Source organism: Macrotis lagotis, chromosome 2, assembly GCF_037893015.1.
Source record: "Macrotis lagotis isolate mMagLag1 chromosome 2, bilby.v1.9.chrom.fasta, whole genome shotgun sequence".
Lineage (NCBI taxonomy): Eukaryota > Metazoa > Chordata > Mammalia > Peramelemorphia > Peramelidae > Macrotis > Macrotis lagotis.
The window spans coordinates 244,808,065-244,832,995 of NC_133659.1; the positions used below are offsets into that span (position 1 = coordinate 244,808,065).

Below are 24,931 nucleotides of genomic sequence, written 5' to 3' on the forward strand. Positions count from 1 at the left end.
GGCTGTTCTTTGAACACAAAGACCATTTTCCTTGCCTAAAACTTATGTATTTTTCAGAATCTTTGTATTCCTTCAAGATTTATTTCAAGGTCAGCTAGGTGGCACAGTGGATAGAGTACTGGCCCTGGAGTCAGGAGGACCTTAGATCAAATCCAGCCTTAGACATTTAGTAATTGCCTAGTTGTCTGACTTTGGGCAATTCACTTAACCTCATTGCCTTAAATAAATAAATAAAAAATTTAAAAAGCTGAAAGATTTATTTCAGATGTTACCTCATTCATGAAGCCTTTCCTGATCGTAGACTGAAAGTATTATTTTCCTCCCTAAATTTTCAATGGTGTATATTTTCCATGGTCTCTGGATTGCTTCCTTGACCTAATCACTTTCTAGTTAAATTGTCTGTGTGTGTGTGTGTGTGTGTGTGTGTGTGTGTGTGTGTGTGTGTGTGTGTGACAATTAAGCCCTATCTCAAATAGAATAAAAGCTCCATGAGGACAGGAGTTTGTGCCATCCTATAGGGCCTCTAGTAGAATTTTTTAAATATGTAAAACAGGTAAAACAATAAATATTTCTTTAATGTAATTTGCTTTTTTGAAAGATTTTATGTATTTTTAATTTTACAATTTTTCCCCTAATCTTGCTTCCCTCCCCCCCACTCCCACAGAAGGCAGTTTGTTAGTTCTTTACATTATTTCCATGGTATGCAGTAATCTAAGTTGAATGTGATGAGAGAGAAATAATATCCTTAAGAAAGAAACATAAAATAGAATTACATAATAAGATAACATTTTTTTAAATTAAAGTTAATAGTCTTTGGTCTTTGTTCAAACTCTAAAATTCTTTCTCAGGATACAAATGGCATCCTCTGTCACAGATATCCCAAATTTGTTCCTGATTGTTGCCTTGTTGATATGAGCAAGTCCATTAAGGTTGATCATCACTCCCATGTTGCTGTTAGGGTATACATACAATGTTCTTCTGGTTGTGCTCAACTTGCTCAGCATGAATTCATGCAAATCCTTCCAGGCTTACCTGAATTCCCATCCCTCCTAGTTAACTAATTGAACAGTAGTGTTCCATCACATACATAAACCAAAGTTTATAATGTAATTTGCTTTTAAACCATAGTTGCTAGATTTGAATCATTATGATGCAGTAAAATTCTTTGAATCTAGTAGGACCTTTGCGTTAGGATACTTGTGTCTTACCTGACTCAGATTTTAAGCTGTTGCTTTGTACCCTTGGGCAGATCACATCTCTGGGTCCCATGTAGAATTAGGGGATTGGACTATATGATCTTCAGCTCTAAAATTCCGTGATTCATCTCTATTTATGCTGTTTCCTAATTGATACCATGGTACATAGAAGTGGGATATATATTGAAAGTATATTTAAAAGGTAAATAATAGCAATAGTCTGATATGAGCCAAACAGAAATCTTGTGAGCCTCATAATGAAACATTTATAACAGAGTACCCAACTGCCTTTTCAAAGATACTTGAATACACAAACTTCAAACACATACATGTTCATAGTACTTAACTAGTGATAGATATTTCCTAGTTAACATTGTTATGTCATCAAATGCTGATTTAACAATTCAGTAATTCAATTATTTTATATTCTGTGTGAAGAATTATAAATTATTTCTATATTTGAGTTCAGCTAGGTGATACTTGGGTTTAGTTATCTCAATAGAGGAAAACTAATAACTGAGGAAAACTGGCAATATCTTCTTTTAAAGAAGAAAATTTAAATAATGAACTTTTGAAGACTTTTAGAAGTTTCCATTTATGACTTTTTAAGTATATTTTTGTTGATTTATAAGTGAAAATTAGCCCCAAGATTTTCTGGATAAAAGGATCAAAGAGTTTGTATCCAAAATATATTGAGACTGCTTAGGATTATATATAGCCAGTGTGTCAAAGGAAGTACTAGAATATAGGTATTCTTCTTTCAGAGACCAACTCTCAATCATGCTGCCTCTCTGTTAAGTATTTAATGTAATGTATACTATAACATATATAATATAATATATAATATAATTATGTCTACTTTACAGATGAAAAACCTGAAGCTCAGAAAAATTACATTAGCTCTACATGATCACATATCTAATAAATGTGAGACTTGTGATCCAAACCCAGGTTTTCCTGTCTCCCAAGTCTAGCACTCTATCTATTATATACATTACCTCTAAGAATTCAGAGTTTGTGGCTAAGCATCGTTGCCTCTGTCTATAGTCCCTGCTTCTATGGTCTGAGACTGATAGATCATTTGAGTTGAAATGTTATGAGGGCTACAGTTGATTAGATGATGTCACTAACTTCAGTATCAATAGGATGAGACCCTGGGAGTAAAGGGCTCCCAAGATGCCTAAGGGTAAATCCACCTAAGTTGGAAAACATCAGATTAAACCTTGTATCCAATCAGTATTGAGATTGGGCATGCTAGTTACTGCTGCATTTCCATTCTGAGAAAAATAGGAAGACTCAGTCTCAAAAAAAAAATTCTTCTTTACTATTTGTACTAGAAAAAGCTTCTGACATACACTTTAGATTTTTAGTGAGCAGTCTTCAGAAGAAAAATAGGTAGGATGCCAACGTCTAAATTCTGCAGAAGAAGGCAGCCCAGGAGTGATGAGAAATGCTCAAGAATGAAACTCTTAAGACAAAAAGAGAAACAATTCCAATAAGAAGAAAGTGGGGCACTTCTTTAAAAGATTATAGGTGGATATAACAATACCAATAATGAGGAAAAAGGTGAAAATTTACAAAATTCTTTAAGGCTTAGTAGTAGCCTTACATATATTATTTCATTTGATCATCTAGCTTAATTTTTTTAAATGTACAAATTGTGGAAACAAGTGCAAATAACAGAAGATAAATGTAAAAATATGGCACAGTCCTATAAGAAGAGTATAAGAAATGTTAAGCTTTAGAATCAACTGAAACTGGCAAGAAAAGTTAATTATACAAAATAGAGTATTTTAAGGGTTTTTAAAATATCTTTGAGAGAGAAAAGAGGAATGAAAGAAATATGACTGAAGTTCAGGGTAGATAACAAGATATGACAAAGTGGGGGGGAAATGGGATCTAGAGAGAGATAGAGATAGCACTTTGCTGTCCAGGAGGAGTCTAATTTACCAGGTTCAGATGTACTACATACACATCCATGGTACTGAAAGAACTGGCAAATTTGATTGGTTGAAATGAGGGAGAGCCGGAAATGCCCAACAAAGTATTTTGAACTAAGGCCAACCGTTGCACAAGTTTTGCTTTTGTTTTTAATCAAAGGAGTAACCCAGTAAAATCAAGACTGGAAAAATAAATCTGTCAGCAATATGCAAGAATGAATTGGAAGCAAGATCAACAAGATATCAGAGTGATAAAAGAAGGAAAAGAGATTGATGTGGTGAAAGACTGGTAAGAGTCAGAGATAATCCCTAATATTATGAGCTTAATTAACAGACTACATGCCTCAGTTTGCTCCATTGTAAGATGAAGCAGTTAGATCCTAAAGTGCATTCATACATATATGCATTGTACATACCCAAATCATGGACATATATTCACTCCTAGCTGAGGAGGACTCATGAGCCATTTTGAAAAACTAATATTTCAAGAAATATGGGGATCCCTAGGAAAGCAAAAGGTTCTTCACAGCGTGATGGTCTTGTGAAAGAGCTCATTTCCAAGGTAATCTCAGTTTTAAAAATATTAAATCTTAAAATCACAATGTAAATATTTTTATCTTCTTTGCTTGAATGTCCCTCTTTTCCCATTTTATTTGCCCATTAAATGGAACATTTACATGAACTTTTAAGAACAAATATTCCTATTTTGTCTTTTCTCCAGCTTATTCCACTTGAACTCAGAAGTCTGCAACAAAAGTCATATTTAATGAGCCAAAACAAGCTAGTTAACTCATAAGTAAATGTCACTTATTGTCAGGCATAACTGAAGTGAACTTGCTTGCAGAATCTCTTATGTGTTCTTCTTGTAGATTACTTAGGAATTTCAAGGTTTTGGAAGTTCTTGTTCTTGAATTTTTCAGTGTGATGTAAAAAGCTGAGAATAACAGAACTATGAATCCTCTCGCAAATTTTAGCATTAGAAGCAATCTTACCTAATCCACCCCACTCATTTCACAGATGAAGAAAAGAAGTGACTTGTCCATTGAATAAACCAGGCCTCAGTTTTTATTCATTGTCACAGAGCTCCGTATTGGATTTGGAGCTAGGCAATGCTTGGTTGTCAATCTCATCTCTTGTAATAATTGTTAGATATGGTTCAATCATTTCCCATCTCTCTGAACATTAATTTCCTCATTTTTAAAAATTAAGATAATCATGCTATTTAATGTAGAGGATTATTGTGAAGACTAAATGAGGTAATCTATGGAAAACACTTTGCAAACTTAAAAGCACTAAGTAAATGTCAGTTATTATCTATTCAAAATAAAAACAAGAAGGGGGCAGCTAGGTGGCATAGTGGATAAAGCACCGGCCTTGGAGTCAGGAGTACCTGGGTTCAAGTCTGGTCTCAGGCACTTAATAATTACCTAGCTGTGTGGCCTTGGGCAAGCCACTTAACCCCATTTGCCTTGCAAAAACCTAAAAATAAAATAAAATAAAATAAAGTAAAATAAAATAAAAACAAGAAATCATAAGTTATTTTCAAGAGAAAAATCTTCCAGATAATTTTTCCAACAAACTTTCCTACCATGTCCAGTATTTGTGAAATATTTTGTATAAGGCACTATGCTAGCATTATAAACAGTATCTGTCCTCAAGTGGTTCATAATTTAACAAGGGAAAGCTAAGATACATATACAACTAATTGTGGTACACATACATAGGAATGTATGTTCATCTAACATTGGGGTGAAAGATTTTTCCTTCATTACTCTGTAGGCTCAGAAAAGAGGGGCTAATATAGAAGACAGTATTACCTCTCAATTGGCCAATTATTCACTTTCCTTGCATTTCTGTCTGGTCTGAATAGAGGGAGTCATTCTCAGTGCCATATTGCTGCTAAGCAATTTGCATTTAAAATGTACACACATATACAAACATACACACACAAAGGAGGGATTCCCTCATTCAAATAGGCAAAAAAAAAATTGTACTGTTTTTAATATCTTTTTTTCACCTTGAAATGGAGTTGGTTTGTTTTTTCTCATTTAGGATACAAATAACAATGTTTTTCATATTTTTTAAAATAAGAATTGGATTATGAAAGAAACTTTGCTCATCAAAGAAAAGTTACAAGATCTGATATCCCTATGCTCACATGCCAAGAAAATGTAACTTTTTAAAATTAGATTATTTTAGATTGTCTCAAATAAAAATCAGTACATACCCAAATCATTTTGAGCTTTGTTTCTTCTTTGTAACTTGCTGATATAAAGCTATTTTCTACTACAGTTCAGTGTCGATTAAAACCTACTGAAATTTCCCTGCTCAGTGGATTTTTCATTTGCTACTAATTCACTTCTAACTAGTAATATAATTTTTTATAGCAGTGTAGCAACTAGTCTAGCAATACAAAATGTTCCATTAAATGTCATTAGTGTGAGTATATTACATATGTATGTATGTGTGTATAATATGGTGATGATGTTTGTCCTTTGTTCTCAAAGATGACCATGACAACAGGGAGGTGATGCCATGAAAGCACATGAAATGAATTTGGGTGAGGAGGAGCTGTGCAAAGTTACCAGTCTCACATCTTCATTGGACCATCTGGGTCCAGTGGCCAGATATGGGTCAGGATGACTAGAGATGGTCCTGGATATGAGGCAATAATGACTTTATACATTTATATACATATTTGTCTGTCTGTTTATCTATCAGTATACATACACAGTGACTCAATAGTAAAGATAAATTTTTAATTTTTATAGACATGTACCTATCACAGAGTCATGACCATTTCCTTTCATTTTGTCATTTTTTCCATTATTCTATATATCTCAGTTTGAGGTTCTTTATAGTTCAAAGAGCCCTATAAAGTCAAAAGACCTGGGTTTAGATCCTGGACCTTTATGTTACTTACCAGTCTTATGACCTTGGTCAAGAGAGTTAAGATCTAAATGTCTTCATCTGTAAAATGGAAATAATTAATACTTGTAAGTTTACTGTTATCTTTAGTAGTTATATTATGTTCTGGAGGATCAGTATGAACAAAGGAAAAGATATATGGGGGGGGGGGGAAGAACATGTTCTCAGTGGACTCCGTTCAACAAGAGACACCAATGGAGAGAAGGCAGTATAAATGAAAATTTTATAATATGTCAATTACTTTAGTCATTTTCCAGAACAGAGAGGTTATCCTAGTCCAAAAAAAAATCTTGTGAAAAGTTTAAATGAGTATTTGAAATCCTATTTTCTTTTTTTCTTTTTTAAAGATTTTATTTATTTTGAGTTTTACAATTTTTCCCCAATCTTACTTCCCTCCCCCCACCCCTATAGAAGGGAATTTGCCAGTCTTTACATTGTTTCCATGGTATACATTGATCCAAACTGAATGTGATAAGAGAGGAATCTATCTTTAAGGAAGAAACAAAGTAAAAGAGATAGGTAGACCAGACAATAAGATATCAGTTTTTTTTTTTCTAAATTAAAGGTAATAGTCCTTGATCTTTGTTCAAACTCCACAGTTATTTCTCTGGATACAGATGGTATTCTCCATCACAGACAGCCCCAAATTGTCCCTGATTGTTACACTGATGGAATGAGCAAGTTCATCAAGATTGATCATCACGCCCATGTTGCTGTTGGGTATACAGTGTGTCTCTGGTTTTGCTCATTCACTCAGCATCAGTTCATGCAAATCCCTCCAGGCTTTCCTGAATTCCTGTCCCTCCTGGTTTCTAATAGAACAATAGTGTTCCATGACATACATATACCACAGTTTGTTAAACCATTCCCCAATTGAAGGACATTTACTTGATTTCCAATTCTTTGCCACCACAAACAGGGCTGCTATGAATATTTTTGTACAGGTGATGTTTTATCCTTTTTCATCATCTCTTCAGGGTATAGGCCCAGTAGTGGTATTGCTGGATCAAAGGGTATGCATGCACATTTTTGTTGCCCTTTGGACATAGTTCCAGACTGCTCTCCAGAAAGGTTGGATGAGTTCACAGCTCCACCAACAATGTATTAGTGTCCTAAATTTCCCACAACCCTTCCAACATTGATCATTGTCCTTTCTGGTCATATTGGCCAGTCTGAGAGGTGTGGGGTGGTACCTCAGAGATGATTTAATTTGCATTTCTCTAATAAGTAATGATTTAGAGCAATTTTTCATATGACTATAAATCACTTTGATCTCCTCATCTGTAAATTGCCTTTGCATATCCTTTGACCATTTGTCAATTGGGGAATGGCTTTTTTTTTTAAATTGACTCAGTTCTCTGTATATTTTAGAATTGAGTCCTTTGTCAGAAACATTAGTTGTAAAGATTGTTTTCCAGGTTACTGCATTTCTTTTGATCTTGGTTACAGTGGTTTTATCTGTGCAAAAGCTTTTTAATTTAATGTAATCAAAATCATCTAGTTTGTTTTTAGTGATGTTCTCCATCTCTTCCTTAGTCTTGAACTGCTTCCCTTTCCATAGATCTGACAGGTAAACTAGTCCTTGATCTTCTAGTTTGCTTATAATATTATTTTTATGTCTAAATTCTGTATCCATTTTGATCTTACTTTGGTATAGGGTATGAGATGCTGGTCTAATCTAAGATTCTTCCATACTAACTTCCAATTTTCCCAGTAGTTGTTATTGAAGAGAGAATTTTCATCTCAATACTTAGACTCTTTGGTTTTATCAAACAGCAAATTACTTATAATCATTTCCTGCTATTGCACAGAGTCTATTCCACTGATCCACCACTCTGTTTCTTAGCCAATACCAGATAGTTTTGATGACTGATGCTTTATAATATAATTTTAGATCTAGTAGGGCTAAGCCACCTTCTTTTGTACTTTTTTTTATTGAATCACTGGAAATTCTTGACTTTTTATTTCTCCATATGAATTTACTTACCACTTTTTCCTAACTCATTAAAGTAATTTTTTGGAATTTTGATTGGTATGGCACTAAACAGATAGTTTAGTTTTGGTAGAATTGTCATTTTTTATTATATTAGCTCAACCTATCCATAAGCAGTTGATGTTTGCCCAGTTATTTAAATCTGATTTAAATTGTGTGAGAAGTGTTTTGTAATTGTTTTCAAAAAGTTTCTGAGTCTGCCTTGGCAAATAGACTCCCAGGTATTTTATATTGTCTGAGGTTACTTTGAATGGGATTTCTCTTTCTAGCTCTCCCCACTGTATCTTGCTAGTCATATATAGAAAAGTTGAGCAATCCTATTTTCTTAAGTAAGAACATGTTGGTGTTTTTCACTGTAGATGGCTATCAGAGAATCATGCTATTTAAGAACACTGATCTGAGTAGTCAGAGACATTTACATAAAGTAGAAGTCCAAGAACATATAAGCCCCTTAATCAGTACTTTAGATCAGTTTTAAGGGTGTTTAGTCAGTTCTCACAATGCTTATATGGAATAAATTCTCAATAAATTGTTTGAGATTGACTAACACCAAAAATTTTTCTACTTGAAACATTTCAATTTACAGTTACTCTTTTATGTGAACTAATCACTGTAAGGGAAAAAATTGTTATAAGAACAAAAACCACCTCACCTGGTTACAGAAAAATATAAATTTAGTAAGTCTGTTCTGTTAATATGTATTGAGCATCTACTGTCTGAAAGGAAAACTTATTCTCAAAGGCTATGCCAACAAAGGACCAATTCCAACAGGTCCTACCAGGCTAGAAAGGGGTTTGAAACTAGGCCCAAGTATGAACTTAAAAGACTTTTGTTCAGATTTAGATGCATTTGGAGAGACTTATAACCACGCTGGCTTTAGGATAATTAACTTTTGGACCATGTCAATTCTTAAAAGCCCATCCAATAAGTTCCTATGGGATAGTATCCTACAAACTAATTTAATTACAAATCCTTGGAGTATTGAAACATGTGCAAGGTACTCTGGACACAGAAATGGTAGATGCAAATATCAAAACATAATCCTTCCATCAAAAAGTTTTTAATATAATATGCTGGGAAGACTATATGAGAGAAAAGAGTAGTACACCCACATAAATATGATGTAAGGCAAAATGTATTAGATTTAAAAGGAGGAGTCTAGACAAGGTACTTTAACTATTATAAAGAATTCAAATGAGGACACCAAAGAAGTAAAAAGTTGAAGGAAAAGAAGGATTACATCAGGCAGAGACATGAGAGAAGTATAAGGAATAGCCTGCAACAAACAAAGAGTCAGAGGAGATTAGGATAAGATCAAAGACTGGGTAAAAAAAATACAAATTCAGGTATGGAATATATGAAAGTGAAAAGCTGGAAAAGAAGGTATGAGTCAGATAGTGGGGAACATAAAATTATAAACTAAGAATTTCTATTTTAACCCGTGAGTATTAGAAAGGTATTTGACGTTTTGTCATTTGATCTATGCATTTTCAAGTTGCATGCAGAGTGAATGGGAAACTGAAGGATGAACTAAATCTACAAAAGCCATTTAGAAGACTGGACTATATGTTCTTTAGTTAAAAAATAAAAAGAGTCAGGAAGGATAGTGGTAGTGAAAAATTGAGGATAAATGTGGATAAATATTTTGAAGGTAGAATAGACAGGATTCAGAATCAGATCAGGCCTTGAGAAACCTTAGAAGTCATCTAGTCCAATTCCTTCATTTTACAGGTAAGAAACTGAGACCCAGAGAGATTAAATCATATGCCCATGGTAGGAAGTGTCAAGAATTGCAAGTTTAACCCAGGTCCTCTGATGCCAAGATCAACTTTCCTTTGTACCATAATGCCTCTTTAATTTGATGTGTAACATGAGAGAAAGGGAAGAATCAAAGGTGACTCCAAGATTTCAAGCCTGAATATTGCCATCAAAAGAAAAATAGAAGATGATGAATTCTGGACTTGCTGAATTTGTGGTACTGGCCTGACTTCCAGATGAAGCTGGTTAGTGATATGAAATTGGAGGGGTTGTAGATGTATATACTTATAGTGGATAAAGATGATTTCTGGGATCTTGGGAATGCACAATATCACCAAGGGCAGAAGTTCAGAGAGAAAATAGGTACATGGATTAACATTTGGGAGACATCTGTTGGTAGGGGGCAGGATGAGAAAGTTGAATAAATATGGTTACCTGAATTCAAGTTACAGGTATGTTGAATAGAATCCTTTTTCAGATGAAATTGTACTTTGGTAGTTCACTAATAATCTCTTTTCAAACTTACTAGAATCTGGTGGTTCCTAGTGGTAATCATCATTCTCTATGACCTCTCTACAAAATTTGATGCTTTTGATCATCTACACCTCCCCCCCCCCAATCCCTTTCTTGAATCTTTGTTGTCTCTGAGCCTTTTAAAAATTATATAATCCTGGTTTCTTCCCCTCCCCCCACCAATACTTTTCTTTTTCCTTTGTTAATTCTTTAGTTTCTTTCAAACTGCTTTAAGAACAATTTGGATATGCTACTACTGTCTCAGATTCCCTATATCTTAATATGCAGAGTGTTCATAGTCTCTGCCAAGAGCAGTTCCCCTTCCAGATTTCCCTATTTATGTTAGTGGTATTATAATTCTCCCAATCCAAGGCTTCATACCGTAAAAGCATCTCTGAGTGATGTCTCCCTTGCCCTGTAACCAACCAGCCACAAAGTTCTTCCTTCATAAAACCTAATATAATGTTTTAAGTATATTAAGTAGGTACTCAATCAATGTCTGATGGAGTCAATCTTTTATGGATAATTCATCGCCAGTACTTAAATTTCATTCTGTCCTTTATCACTTCACTCCTGGACTATTGAAGAAGCAATTTGATGTTTTTTGAGTTATTTATTTTTTAAATAAACAATACATCAAAATATTTAATAATATATTAATATATTTCATAATAAAGTGGCAAACTCACATAAAAGAATAACTAAATTGAAATGTTTCTGGCAGAAAATGTTTTGGTGTTAGTCAATCTCAAGCAATTTATTGCAAAATTATTAATATATTTTGATAAACAATTTTTAACATTCATTTAAAAAATTTGAGTTCCAAAGTCTTTTCCTCCTTTCCTTAGAAGGCATGCAATTTGATATAGGTTATAAATGCATAGCTATGCAGAGCATATTTCTACATTAAAAGAAAAAAAGGGAAAAGGATCAGGTCGGCTAAGGTGGCACAGTGGATAGAGCACCGGCCCTGGAGTTTGAATCCGGCCTCATACACTTAATAATTGCCTAGCTGTGTGGTCTTGGGCAAGCCAATTAACCCCATTTACATTGCCAAAAACCCTAAAAAAGGGAAAAGGATCAATATTAGAGAGTTTATGGGAGGATTGAAACATTAATGCACTTTGGTGTTGTTGTGAACTAATCTAACCATTCTGCAGAGCAATATGGAACTGTGCCCCAATGGCAACAAAATTGATCATACCCTTTGACCCAAAAACACCAGTACTAGATCTATATCCAGAAGAAATCTTTAAAAATGGGAATATGTTTCAAAATATTAATAGGAGTTCTATTGATAGTAGCAAAGAATTGGAAATTGAGGGGATGCCCATCAATTGGGAAATGGATGAACAAGTTATGGTATTTGAATGTTATGGTGTACTATTATTCTATAAGAAACCATGAATGATCAGAATGGTCAGAGAAGCATGGAAAAACAATTACGGGAACTGATGTTAAGTGAAGGGAGCAAAACATTGAACACATTAACAACAACATTGTGAGTTGGTCAACTTTGATAGATGCAGCAAGGTCCTCTCAGCCATTCAGAGAGTTTGAATAACCTTGGGGCACCTGTTGTACACAACACTACCCACTCTAGATGAAGAAAAAACACAAAACAAAACAACAACAAAAAACCCAAACTACAGAATCTGAATGAACACTGTGTTCACTTTTTAAAAATTTCTCTTATGTTTTTCCTTCCTATTCATGATTTTCTTTCTTTTTCCTTAATCATAATTCCTCATATAGAAAATGACTAATATGTAAACATGTTAAACACAAATTGACATGTAAAATGTTCACTAAACCGTTTGCTGCTGAGGGGAGAGGTGGGAAGGGAAGTTGGAAGAAAACTGTAATTTATAAATATGCATGTAGATTAATATTGAAAAACTGTTGTGGCATGTAATTGGAAAAAATAAAATAAAATATCAGTAAGAGAGAAAAAAAAAACACAGGTCATTAACAAAACAAACAAAATACAAAATTAATAAAAATCTACATAAAAACCATGAATTCAAAGCTATTTTTAAAGATATATATGTGTGTGTACATGTATTAACAAAATAATTCTGTTTGCCTCTTCAATTTATATTATAATGCCTTTCTTCTATGGTTGCCATTTTAAAAATACAACCCCAGTTAGTGTGTGTGTGTGTGTGTGTGTGTGTGTGTGTGTGTGTGTGTGTGTTCTACTTCCTTTTCTCTGCACTACTTTATATGTCTGTATTATTATTATCATGATAGACTTTTGCTAGGTCCTCCTGCCATGTCATCACTTGTCAACACTGCATATTATCACAAGGGTAATTTTCCTAAAATGTTGCTTTCAATTTGCATCTACTTAAAAGGATTTTTTCAAGGTTCAAATGAGATTATGTATTTAAAAGGTTTTGTAACCCAATGGTGATGGTGATGGTGAAGGTGATGGTGAAGGTGATGGTGATGGTGATGGTGAAGGAGAAGGTAAAGGTGAAGGTGGTGACACCATGTGAAGGTGGTGACACCACTTTTGTTGAAAATTATTCAGTGGTTCTTGTTGCCTATAAGACAAATTACCATTTCCTCAACTTTGTATTCAAAGTATTTCATACATAGACTGTATTCTTTTTTTTTTTTTTAGGGTTTCTTTTTGCAAGGCAAATGGGGTTAAGTGTCTTGCCCAAGGCCATACAGCTAGGTAATTATTAAGTGTCTGAGGCTGGATTTGAACTCAGGTACTCCTGACTCCAGGGCAGGTGCTTTATCCACTGCGCCACCTAGCCGCCCCGAGACTGCATTCTTGAAAATCTTATATCATGAGGGTGGACATGGCAGACAAACCTGTACATCAAGTATGAAAAAAAGGAGAGAATGCTAAGATTAGAGAAAGTATCGAAGCAAAGAGCTTTGAGTAATAAAAGAAGTAAGAAAGTGCTTGATATGGTTTCTAAGTTGAATATGGTTGTTCTTTTCAGTTACATTGTTTGTAGGCATAGTATATATTTTATTGTCTCTGTTTACCTCACTTGTTATTACTTCATGAAAGTCTTTTCATACTTTTGTCAATTATCTGTTTGAGTTATATGCCTGATAGTAGAATCTTTGGACTAAAGGACCTTATTCATATAATTCCAAAATTGTTTTTCCAACATTAACTGTTTCCCGTAATTGCCAATTCTCTGGATGTGGAACAAAACATCAATGTTGTTTTGAATTATATTTCTATTACTGTGATTTGTAGTATTCTTTTCTTAAAATGATTAATAGTTTGAGATTTTAGTTATTTTTTGAGTACTTGTCATTTTAGTATTATATTACTCTTAGTTACTATGTTTTTTTTTAAAATGTGCTTCAGTCTGTGTTCCAACACCACCAACTCTGTTGCGGGATCACATTCTTTATGATAAGTCCATCACAAAAGTTACTTCCATATTTTTCCACCATTGCCATTGCTCATTGCAACTTCCTCCTTTCGTATTTCTCCACTACCATGTATTATATTTTCTGTCTCCTTTCACTCTGACTCTGCTGTAGGGTAGCTGAGTGGTGAAGCAGACAGATCCCCAGCTCTGGGGCCAAGAGGCCCCAAGCCCCCATACCACCCCTTAGGCCCAGCATCCACCTGGCCCTATGGTCTCAGACAGGCCTTCCAATCCCAGCCCCTTGCAAGAAGTAAAAAAGAAAATGTGTTATGTCTGACCACTCTCCCCCCATGGTCCATCCTCTCCTCCATCACTCACATCCTCCCCTCCCCTGTACCCCTTCTCTCCTTCTTACTCTAGATATTTATACCCCATTTAGTATATATATGCTGTTTCCTCTCCTAACCATCTCTGATGAGAGCAAAGATTCCCTCATTCCTCCTTGTCTTACCCCCTTCCATATCATTGCAATACCTCATTGTAATAAAGAAAAACCTTATTATATGAAATATCTTAGCCTATTCCTCCTCTCCTTTTTCTTTCTCCCATTACATTTCCCTTTTTTCTATTGACTCCATTTTTACACCATATTTTATCTTCAAATTCAGCTTTCTCCTGTGCTTCAACTATAAAAGCTCCCTCTACCTGCTCTGTTAACTGAGAAGGTTCATATGAGTATTATCAGTGTCATTTTTCTATACAGGAATATCTGCAGTTCATCATCATCAAGTCCCTCATATTTTCCCCCTCTCCTCCAATCTCCATGCTTCACCTAAGTCCTGTATCTGAAGATCAAACCTTCTGTTTAGCTCTGGCCATTCTAACAGGAACATTTGAATTCCCCTGGTTCATTGAAAGTCCATCTTTTTCCCTGGAAGAGGACATTCAGCCTTGCTTGGTAGTTGATTCTTGGCTGCATTCTAAGCTCTTTTGCCTTCCAGTAAATTATATTCCAAGCCCTACGAGCTTCCAGTTGCTGTGCTAAGTCCTGTGTGATCCTGACTGCAGCTCCACAATATTTACACTGTGTCTTTCTGGCTGCTTGTAATAGTTTCTCTTTGACTTGGGAGTTCTGGAATTTGGCCATAATATTCTTTAGGGGTTGGTTTTTTGGGATCTCCTTCTCGGGGGGATCGGCGGATTCTCTCCATTTCTATTTTGCCCTCTGCTTCTAGAATATCAGGGAAATTTTCCTGTAGTAATTCTTTGAAAATGATGTCAAGGCTGTTTTCCTGATCATGACTTTCCGGTATTCCAATAATTTTTAAATTATCTTTCCTAAGTCTGTTTTCCATTTCAATTGTTTTTTCAATGAGATGTTTCACATTTTCTTCTAATTTTTCATTCTTTTGGTTTTGAAGTATTGATTCCTAATTTCTCGTAAATTTATCAACTCCCTGAGTTCTATTCTTTGTCTGAAGGATTTGTTTTCCTCAGAGAATTTTCTTATCTCTTTTTCCATCTGGCCAATTTTGCTTTTTAAAGCATTCTGCTCCTCAATAACTTTTTTTTTAGGTTTTTGCAAGGCAAACGGGGTTAAGTGGCTTGCCCAAGGCCACACAGCTAGATAATTATTAAGTGTCTGAGACCGGATTTGAACCCAGGTACTCCTGACTCCAGGGCCAGTGCTTTATCCACTACGCCACCTAGCCGCCCCCTCAATAACTTTTTGAGCTGTTTTATCCATTTGACCTAAGCTGGTTTTTAGCATGCTATTTTCTTCAGCATTTTTTTGGATTTCCTTGACTAGGCTGCTGACTTCATTTTTATGTTTTTCCTGCATCTCTCTCATTTCTTTTCCCAGTTTTTCTTCTAACTCCCTCATTTGATTTTCAAAGTCTTTTTAAGCTCTGTCATAGCCTGAGCCCAATTTCTGTTTTTTCTTGGAGTCTTTAGATGCAGGAGTTTGTGCTTCCTCATCTTCAGACTGAGTGTTTTGATCCTTCTTGGGCTCATATGCAAAATATTTCTCAATGGTGTTCTTCTTGTTTCTCTGCTTGCTCATTTTCCCAGCCTGAGCCTGGTTTTGGGGTGCTTCCTGAGCTTTTGGGACACTCCCACAAGGGTCTCATTGTGTGAGGCTCTGTCCTCCCCCCTGGTCTGTGAATGACCATATTTCCCCCCACAAACACACGGGGCTGTGGTGGTGGGGGCCTCCTGTTCTATGGGGGGGGAGCTAGACTGTGATCAGGATCTGAATGTGGTCAGAACCCCAGAGTCCTGTTCCAGGGGCAGAGGACAGAGCTCTGCAGTCTCTCTCTCTCTCTCCACTCCCCTCCCTAGGTTCAATGGGCTCATGCCCTGGGGGCTCCTGCTTACTGGCTCCACTGGCTTCTCTGTTTCCTGGATCTGGGCTGTTCTGATCATGCTGCTAGCTGTATGCCCTGAGGGCTGGACTTCACATGCTGGCTGTGGCAGAGGTCCCCTGCTGTTCCCCCAATTTGTGCCCAGTGCTCCCGGGGGCGTAGCTCAGGAAACTCCCCCGCTGCTGTGAGCCAGGGCTCCCAGTGCCCTGGGGCTGCCTCAGGGAGGCTGAACCTGAGTCTTATTTATAAGAATACAAGTTATTATCCAGTTGATATGTAGTCAAAGAATATGAACAGGAAGTTTTCATATGAAGAAGTAAAAGATATTCATAGTCATATGAAGAAATTCTCTAAATCATTTTTGATTAGAGAAATTCAAATTCAAAAACAACTTTGAGCTTCCACCTCACACCTATCAGATTGCTAATATGACAGAAAAAAAAAGATAGTAAATATTGGAGATATGAAAAAATTGAAACATAATGCGCTGTTGGTGGAATTGTAAGAAAAGCAATTTGGAAATATGTCTAAAGGGCATTCAAACTGTGCATACCATTACTAGATCTGTATCCGAAAGAGATCATTAAAAAGGGGAAAGGACTTACATATACAAAAATATTTATAACAACTCTTTTTGTTGTGGCAAAGAATTGGAAATTTAGAGGTTGCCCATCCATTGGGGAGTGACTGAACAAGTTGTGTAATATGAATGAAATATTCTATAAGAAATAATGAGCAGGGGGCAGCTAGGTGGCGCAGTGGATAGAGCACCGGCCCTGGAGTCAGGAGTACCTGAGTTCAAATCTGTCTTCAGACATTTAATAATTATCTAGCTGTGTAGCCTTGGGCAAACCACTTTACCCCATTTGCCTTGCACAAACCGAGAGAGAGAGAGAGAGAGAGAGAGAGAGAGAGAGAGAATGAGCAGGCAGATTTCAGAAAAACCTGAAAAAACTTACATGAACTGATGCCTCTGAATAAAGTGAGCAGAACTAAAAGAACATATTACTCTGCCTTGAATAGTCATAGATTCCCTGGGCCCTCAACCTCTACCCATATCTGTACCTAGACTATCTTAGGATCTGTGCTCTTCAGCTCTTCATTTGATTTGGCATAGGGCTGCCCAACATTCCCCTACCATAGCTTCTTATTTTTTTAATTCCATTGCTTCTCTTTCCCCACTTTAATATCAGAAAATGTATTAAAATATCTATTCCTCAAATACTTTATTTATACTAGAAAATGAGTAGAAAAATACCTCTACCTAATGCTAGGTCAAAATATATGCACAATGTTAAAACTCTTTGGGCATAATAATTCCCAATTGCTCTCCAGAATTGTTGAATCACAATAATGCTTTAATGTTCCAATGTCCCAGTTTTCCACAAACCCTCCAACATTTGTCATTTTTTGTCTCTGTCATATGTGAGGTTGTACCTCAACATTGCTTTAATTTGCATTTTTCTAATAAATTATTTAGAACATTTTTATATGATTAGATAGCTTTGATTTTTTTTTCATTTTTTTCATTTTAAATTTTTTACCCCAGTTACATGCAAAAGCAAGTTTCAAGATTAACTTCCAAAACCTTGAGTTTCAAATTCTCTCTCTTCCTTCCACACCACTTGCCACATTGAGAAAACAAGTTACTTGGTATAAGTTAAAAAGAGCACTGGAGTCAAGAGTACCTGAGTTCAAGTGTGGCTTCAGACATTTAATAATTACCTAGCTGTGTGGTCTTGGACAAGCCACTTAACCCCATTGCCTTGCAAAAAACTAAAAGAAAAATGTGTAACCCTGAAATTTATTACTATAATAGTCATGTTCTATAAAGTAAATATAATTACCTCCCCCCCAACTAAGAAAGAATAACCTCAAGAAAAATAAAGTGAGAGGGGGGAAAAAAGTCTGTATTTACCATCAGCTCTGCCTTTGTGATAGATTGCATTTTGTGGGGGTAAGGCAATGGGGTTAAGTGACTTGCCCAAGGTCACACAGTCAGGTAACTATTAAACATATGAGGCTGGATTTGAACTCAGGTTCTCCTGACTCCATGGCTAGTGTTCTATCCACTGCCCTACCTAGCTACCCCTGGATCATATCCTTTATCATAAGTCCATCGGAGAAATTACAACAATATTTTTTCCCACAGTTGCTATTGTTTGCTGTATTTCCCTCCATCCTATTCCCCTCTACCCCCATTTATTCTATTCTTTCTCTCCTTTCACTTTGTCCCTCCTTAAAAGTGTAATGTATCTGAATACCCTCTCCCATGATTTTCCCTTTCTTCTATCTCCTACACCCCTCCTTCCCTCCCCGTCCCCTTTCTCCCATCCCTTTCCTCTCTCTTATTTTTCTCTAGGGTAAGATAGATTTCTATAACCAATTGAGTATGTTATTTTTTTGTTATTTCCTCTCTGAGCCACTTCCTTTTTTTCTATTTTTATTGAGATTTTATTTTTCCAAATACATGTTATGTAAGTTTTTCAATATTAATCCATCTACATATATATATATATATATATATATGTATATATTTGTTACAAAATTTCCTTCTACCTTCCCTTCTCACCACCCTCCCCTCAGCAGTGAACAGTCAGGTTAATATTGTGTGTGTGTGTATGTGTGTGTGTGTGTGTGTGTGTGTGTGTGTGTACATATTGAAACATTAATGTACTGTTGGTGGAGTTGTAAAAAAAGCATTTTGGAAATATGTCTAAAGGGCATTCAAGCTGTGCATACCATTATTAGATCTGTATCCCAAAGAGAGCATTAAAAAGTGAAAAGGACCTACATGTACAAAAATATATGTAAATATGTGTAAACATGTTTACAGATTAGTCATTTTCAGTATGAGGAATTGGGATTAAGAGAAAGAAATACATAAGAGACGTTTTTTTAAAAAAGAAGTGAATACTACATAGTGTTCATCAGATTCTGAAGGATTGTTTTGTTTTGTTTTGTTTTCCTTCCTCTGTATAGGGATAGCATTGTCCATAGCTGGTTTAATAGTTTTGTCCTATCTCTGAACTGCTGAGGGCAGCTGCATCCATCAGAGATGATCATCTCACAGTGTTGTTAGTTATGTACATTGTTCTCTTGATTCTGCTCCCTTTACTCAGCATTAGATCCTGTAATTCACTTCATGCTTCTCTAGAGTCTGACCATTTATGGTTTCTTATGGAACAACAGTATTCCATATTATCTGTGTACCATAACTTGTTTAGTCATTCCCCAATTGATGGGAATCCCCTCAATTTCCAATTTTTTTGTCATTACTAAAGGAGCTGCTATGAATATTTTGGGATATGTGGGATTTTCCCCATTTTTCATGATTTCTTCTGAATATAGACCTAGAATTGTAATTGCTGATCATAGGGTATGTACAATTTTATTACTCTTTGGGTATAGTTCCATATTGCTCTCCAGAATGGTTGGATCAGTTCACAGCTCTACCAGCAATGCATCAATGTCACAATCCTCTCACAAACCTTGTTTTCCCTTTTTGCCAATCTGATTTTTTATCAATTGGGGAATAACTGGAAACCTTGTAAATTTGATACAGTTCTCTATGTATTTTAGAAATGAGACCCTTATCAGAACTCCTAGTTATGGAGATTGTTTCCCAGCTTTCTGCTTTCCTTCTAATTTTGACAGCATTAATTTTATTGGTGCAAACTTTTTTAAATTTAATATAGTAAAAATCATTTGTTTTTTAGTTAATAATGTTCTCTAATTCTTGTTTGGTCATAAATTTGTCCCCTTTCTATAGATCTGGTAGATGAGCATTTCTTGGTCTATTAATTTATCTCTAGTGTCACCTTTATGTCTAAATCCTGTACCCATTTTGACCTTATTTTGGTATACGGTGTGGGATGTGGGTATATATACCTAGTTTTTGCCATACTATTTTCCAGTTTTCCCAACAATTTTTATCAATTAGTAAGTTTTTATCCCAGAAGCTAATGTCTTTGGGTTTGTCAAACAGTGGATTACTGTAGTCATTTTGTACTGTTTTTTTTAACCTATCCTAATCCACTGATCCATGACTCTTATTTTTTAACCAGTACCAGGCAGTTTTGATGACTGCTGCTTTATAGTAGTTTTAGATCTAGTATACCTAGACCACCTTCCTTTACATTTTTTTTCCATCAGTTCCCTTGCTATTCTTGCCCTTTTGTTGCTCTACCTATCAAATTAGCTAATTTTGTTACTACTTTTTCTAGCTTGGTAAAATAATTATTTGGTAGTTTGATTGGTATGGCTCTAAATAAGTAATTTAATTTTTGGAGAATTGTCATTTTTATTATATTAGCTCATTCTAACTATGAGCAACTGACATTTTTCCAATTATTTAGATTTTATTTTATTTGGGTAAAAAGTGCTTTATAATTGTGTTCATATAATTTCTGGATTTGCCTTGGGAGGTCGATTCCCAAATATTTAATGTTGTTTACAGTTACTTTAAATGGAATTTCTCTTTCTATCTTTTGCTCTTGGTCTTTGTTGTTCATACATATACATACATATAAATATATATATATATATACATATATGTGTGTGTGTGTATATATATATATATATATGTATATATATATATAAATGCTGATGATTTATTTGGGTTTATTTTATAAAGAATTTTATATGCTAAATTTGTTAATTTTTTTTCAAGGAGTTTTTTAGATAATTTCTCAGGTTGTTTAAGTATACCATCATCATTTGAAAAGAGTGAAAGCTTTGCTTCCTCATTAGCAATTCTGATTCCTTCAATTTCTTTTTCTTCTCTTATTGCTAAAGCTTCTCAGCCACTTCTGATGAGAGTGAAGGTTCACTCACTCCTCCTCACCTTCCTGTCTTCTACTTCATTGCACAAATTTTCCCTTGTCTCTTTTGGTTGAAATAATTTAGTCCATTATACCTCTCCTTTCCCTTTCTCTCAGTACATTCCTTTCTCGCCCATTTACTCCGTTTATATTTTGCCATCAAATTCAACTTCTTGCTGTGCCTTGTCTATATATGCTCCATCTAACTAACCTAGTAAAGGAGAAGGTTCATAGGAGAATCATCTTCTCATGCAGAAATACAGTTCAACATAATTAAGTCTCTCATAATTTGCCCTTCTCATCCACCCTCTCTCTGCTTCATCTGATTCCTATACTTGAGGATCAAACTTTCTGTTCAGCTCTGGTTGTTTCATCATGGAAGTTTGAAAGTACCTTATTTCATTGAATGTTCATCTTTTCCCTGAAAGAGGATGTTTTGTTTTGCTGGATAGTTGGCTCTTGATTGTATTCCAAGCTCTTTGGCTTTCCAGATAATCATATTCCAAACCCTACAAGCCCTTAATGTAAACACTGCTAAATTCTGTGGAATTCTGACTGTAGTACCCCAATATTTGAATCATTATTTCGGACTGCTTGAAATATTTTCTCGTTGACTTGGGAGTTGTGAAATTTGACTATTCCTGGCACTTTTCATTTTGAGATCTCTTTCAGGAAGGGATCATTGGATTCTTTCAATTTCTATTTTACCATCTGCTTCTAGGATATCAGGGCAATTTTTCTGGAGAAATTTTTGGAAAATGAAGTCTAGGATCTTTTTTTAGTTATGACTTTCAGGTAGTCCAATAATTTTTAAATTACCTCTCCTGGATCTGTTTTCCAGGTCATTTGTTTTCCAATGAGATACTTCACATTTTTGTTTTATTATTTCTTGATTTCTCACAAAGTCATCAGCTTCCCTTAGCTCCATTCTACAGTTGAAGGAACTGTTTTCTTCAGAAAACTTTTGTATCTCCTTTTCCATCTGGCCAATTCTGCTTTTTAAGTCTGCTTTTTCTTCTCCTCATTGGCCTTTTGAATTGCTTTGTCCATGTGACCCAAACTGGTTTTTAAGATGATATTTTCTTCATTATCTCCTTCACCAAGCTGCCGACTTGATTTTCATGATTTTCCCACATTGCTCTCATTTCTCTTCCCAGTGTTTCCTCTACCTCCCTTTCTTGACTTTCAAAATCATTTTTTGAGCTTTTACATAACCTGAGACCAATTTATAATTTTCTTGGAGACTTTGGATACAGGAACTTTGACCTTGTTTTCTTCTGAGTGTATAATTTGATCTTCCATGTCTATGGTTGGATGTTTTTTTCTGTTGTTTGCTCATTTTCCCAGCCTCTGACTTGATTTTATCCCTTTGATAAGGTGAAGCTCTGCTTCCTGAGTGGAGGATGCAGTAACCCAAACTTTTGAGGATTTTTGCACTGTTTTCAAGGACCCCCCCTTGGGGGACCTCAATTCCTTCAAGGTCTTATGAGAGGCTCTGATTGCTCTCCTGGCCCATGTTCTGGTCTATGGATGACTTCTAAAGGAGAATCTCTGCTCTGCTTTGACAGTAAAGCTCTTTTTTTTTCTGAGACTTCATCAATTATGGTGGACCAGAGGAAGTGATACTCTGTCCTATGACACTGGACCCTAGTAGAGGAGAATAGATTCAGGTTCCACCAGCAGTAGCACCTAAAAGTACTTTTCTTATGCTTCTTGCTTTCTTGCCCAATAGAAACAAGTGTTATGGTTCTATGTCTGGCACAAAAGTCTTCATCTTTTTTTTTTTTTGAGAGTTAATGAGGGCTATAGAAAATTCTATGCTTCTATTTTACTGGTGGTCACATGATCAAAAAGTTCCATTTTGACATTTTCAAGAATTCTTTGGCATTGCTACCTTTATCTTCAGAAAAGACTTGACTAGTATGAGTTTTCTCTTGTAAAGATCAGTTCAATAAAATTAAGGAAGTAATTTATGCTTTTTTTGTTTTTCAGGAATGATGATGGTGATTGTACTGCTGCTCATTGCAATTGTGGTAGTTGCTGTTTGGCCAACAAACTAATATGGTTTAAGAAACCACTGCAGATGGACCCTCTCAATGATGGAACCAAATCCCAGAAATGCCTTTGGAATATGAAGCAATGCTGTAAATAAATGGAGCAATATTACACTCATGTTATGGTCTTCTACTTGTCATTGTCATTAACCAAACTTAGAATGTGGCCTACTCACATCGAAGAGGTGACAATTCTCAGTAGCTTCATTGTAAATAATGTATATGTAGTCTTATTTTCACATAGTAATCAACATAAAAGATTTCTTACAAGAATTCACAATTGTGGGGAAATGTTAATTAGGACTAGAGCTATTCTGGAAAGACTTCATAGAGGAGGTAGAAATTGAAGAAATTTGAGTTGTCAGAAGATAAATGGGATCATTCTAAGTAGGAGAAACAGAATGATGTAGTGGATTTGGAAGAATTGAGTTCAAATCCTGACTCAGATCAGTTTTCTCATCTGAAAATGAAGGAGTTTGAACTGGATGATCTCTAAGGATCTCTAGCTCTAAATTTTTTGATTTTCTAAAATTTATAGGAGTGAATGAGCATATGAGGATAGGGAGAGACATAGTAAGAGGAGCACTGTAACTGATAAAAAGGATAGATTAAAAAAATTATTGAACAAGTGAATTAAAACATTTAATAAGTACTCACTTATTCTGTACCAAACTCCATATTGATCAATGGGGATAGGAATGAAAAAAAATTTAACAATCTCAACTTTCATTTTGGGTAACAGCACATCTAAGAAGCAGATGTAAAGGGTCTTAGGGTCTGTCAGCAGAAAAAAATGGCAGTGCTCCTGCAGTTAGAGTTGGGATAGCACAGATAATAAAGGGTGGTGGAGACTCCCAGTTCATCAGAAGACTGTGAATGACCATGTCTGACCTTTATTCCAGGGTTCCTGATGGTTCCCCACAAAGAGGGTAGAGTTCTAGGAGTAAAGAATATATCATTCTTTGATTGATAGTAGAGGCATAGCAGTCTTCAATAAGAAGTTTGCCTATAGGAGAGTGAATGTGTATTGGGAAGAAGAGAGATTGAGGTGAGAAACAAAAAGTAAAAAAAAAAATCAAATAATGGGATGCAGATCATAGGTGTCTGAGATTTGGTTAAAGAGAGGTAAAAAGAGAATAGCTTGTAGTGTTTAATGGTTTAAAGAGTTTCTCACAATAACCCTATAAAATGATTGTATGATCTTCTTTTCACATATTAAGAAACTGACACTTAGAAAGATTTTGTGACTTTCCTTGGGCCAAATTGCTAATAAATGCCAGAGCTAAGATTTGAACCCAGGCTTTTCTTATTCCTGTCTGACACTGCTCTCTCTGTCAGTTTATCTGTAAGATAAAGTGAGCCCAAGGAAAATTATAGAATTGGACCAAATGATCTTCAAGGACCCTTCCAGTTCTAAATAACCATAATTCAATGATGATACAAAAGCAACCTGAGTAAGAAATTACCTTATTCTGTTTGTGTTTTGTTCTGAGTGCTTGTCTCACTTAGTACTAATCTGTTCTATTTAATAATATCCCCAACATTATTATATTTTTGTTTGTTTTTTAGAGCTTCATATGGTCACTTTGATAATCACCTTCCTATGTTTATGTGGAATTGAGGAGTTGATATCTTTAGATGCTTGTTTTAGTCTCCTCTTCTTGATCATCTTTCTTAGAAATAATGATTCTAAAGGGGAAGCTAGGTGGCATAGTGGATAAAGCACCAACCCTGGAGTCAGGAGTACCTGGGTTCAAATCTGGTCTCAGACACTTAATAATTACCTAGCTGTGTGGCCTTGGGCAAGCCACTTAACCCTGTTTGCCTTGCAAAAACCTAAAAAAAAAGAAATAATGATTCTAAGATATGGAATTTTAAGAAAGGCCATGGTTAGAGTGCTACTGTATATATTTCTGATGATGTTTTCATATCTAGGATCATAGAATCTCAAAATTGGAAAAAGCATCAGAGTTCATCAAGTCCTATTTGAACCACATCCCTACTTCCTGG

General features: G+C 35.4%; 1 protein-coding gene across 1 annotated transcript in view; it reads left to right on the forward strand.

Annotated features, from left to right (window-relative positions):
* Nucleotides 1–24,687, forward strand: part of STX8 (syntaxin 8) — a 333,250-nt gene extending 308,563 nt beyond the window's left edge. The window contains exon 8 of the mRNA XM_074225606.1: nucleotides 22,860–24,687. Coding sequence (XP_074081707.1) covers nucleotides 22,860–22,927 — 68 coding nt within the window. The 3' untranslated portion in view covers nucleotides 22,928–24,687. The remainder of the gene's footprint in view (nucleotides 1–22,859) is intronic.
* The last annotated feature ends 244 nt before the right edge of the window (nucleotides 24,688–24,931 follow it).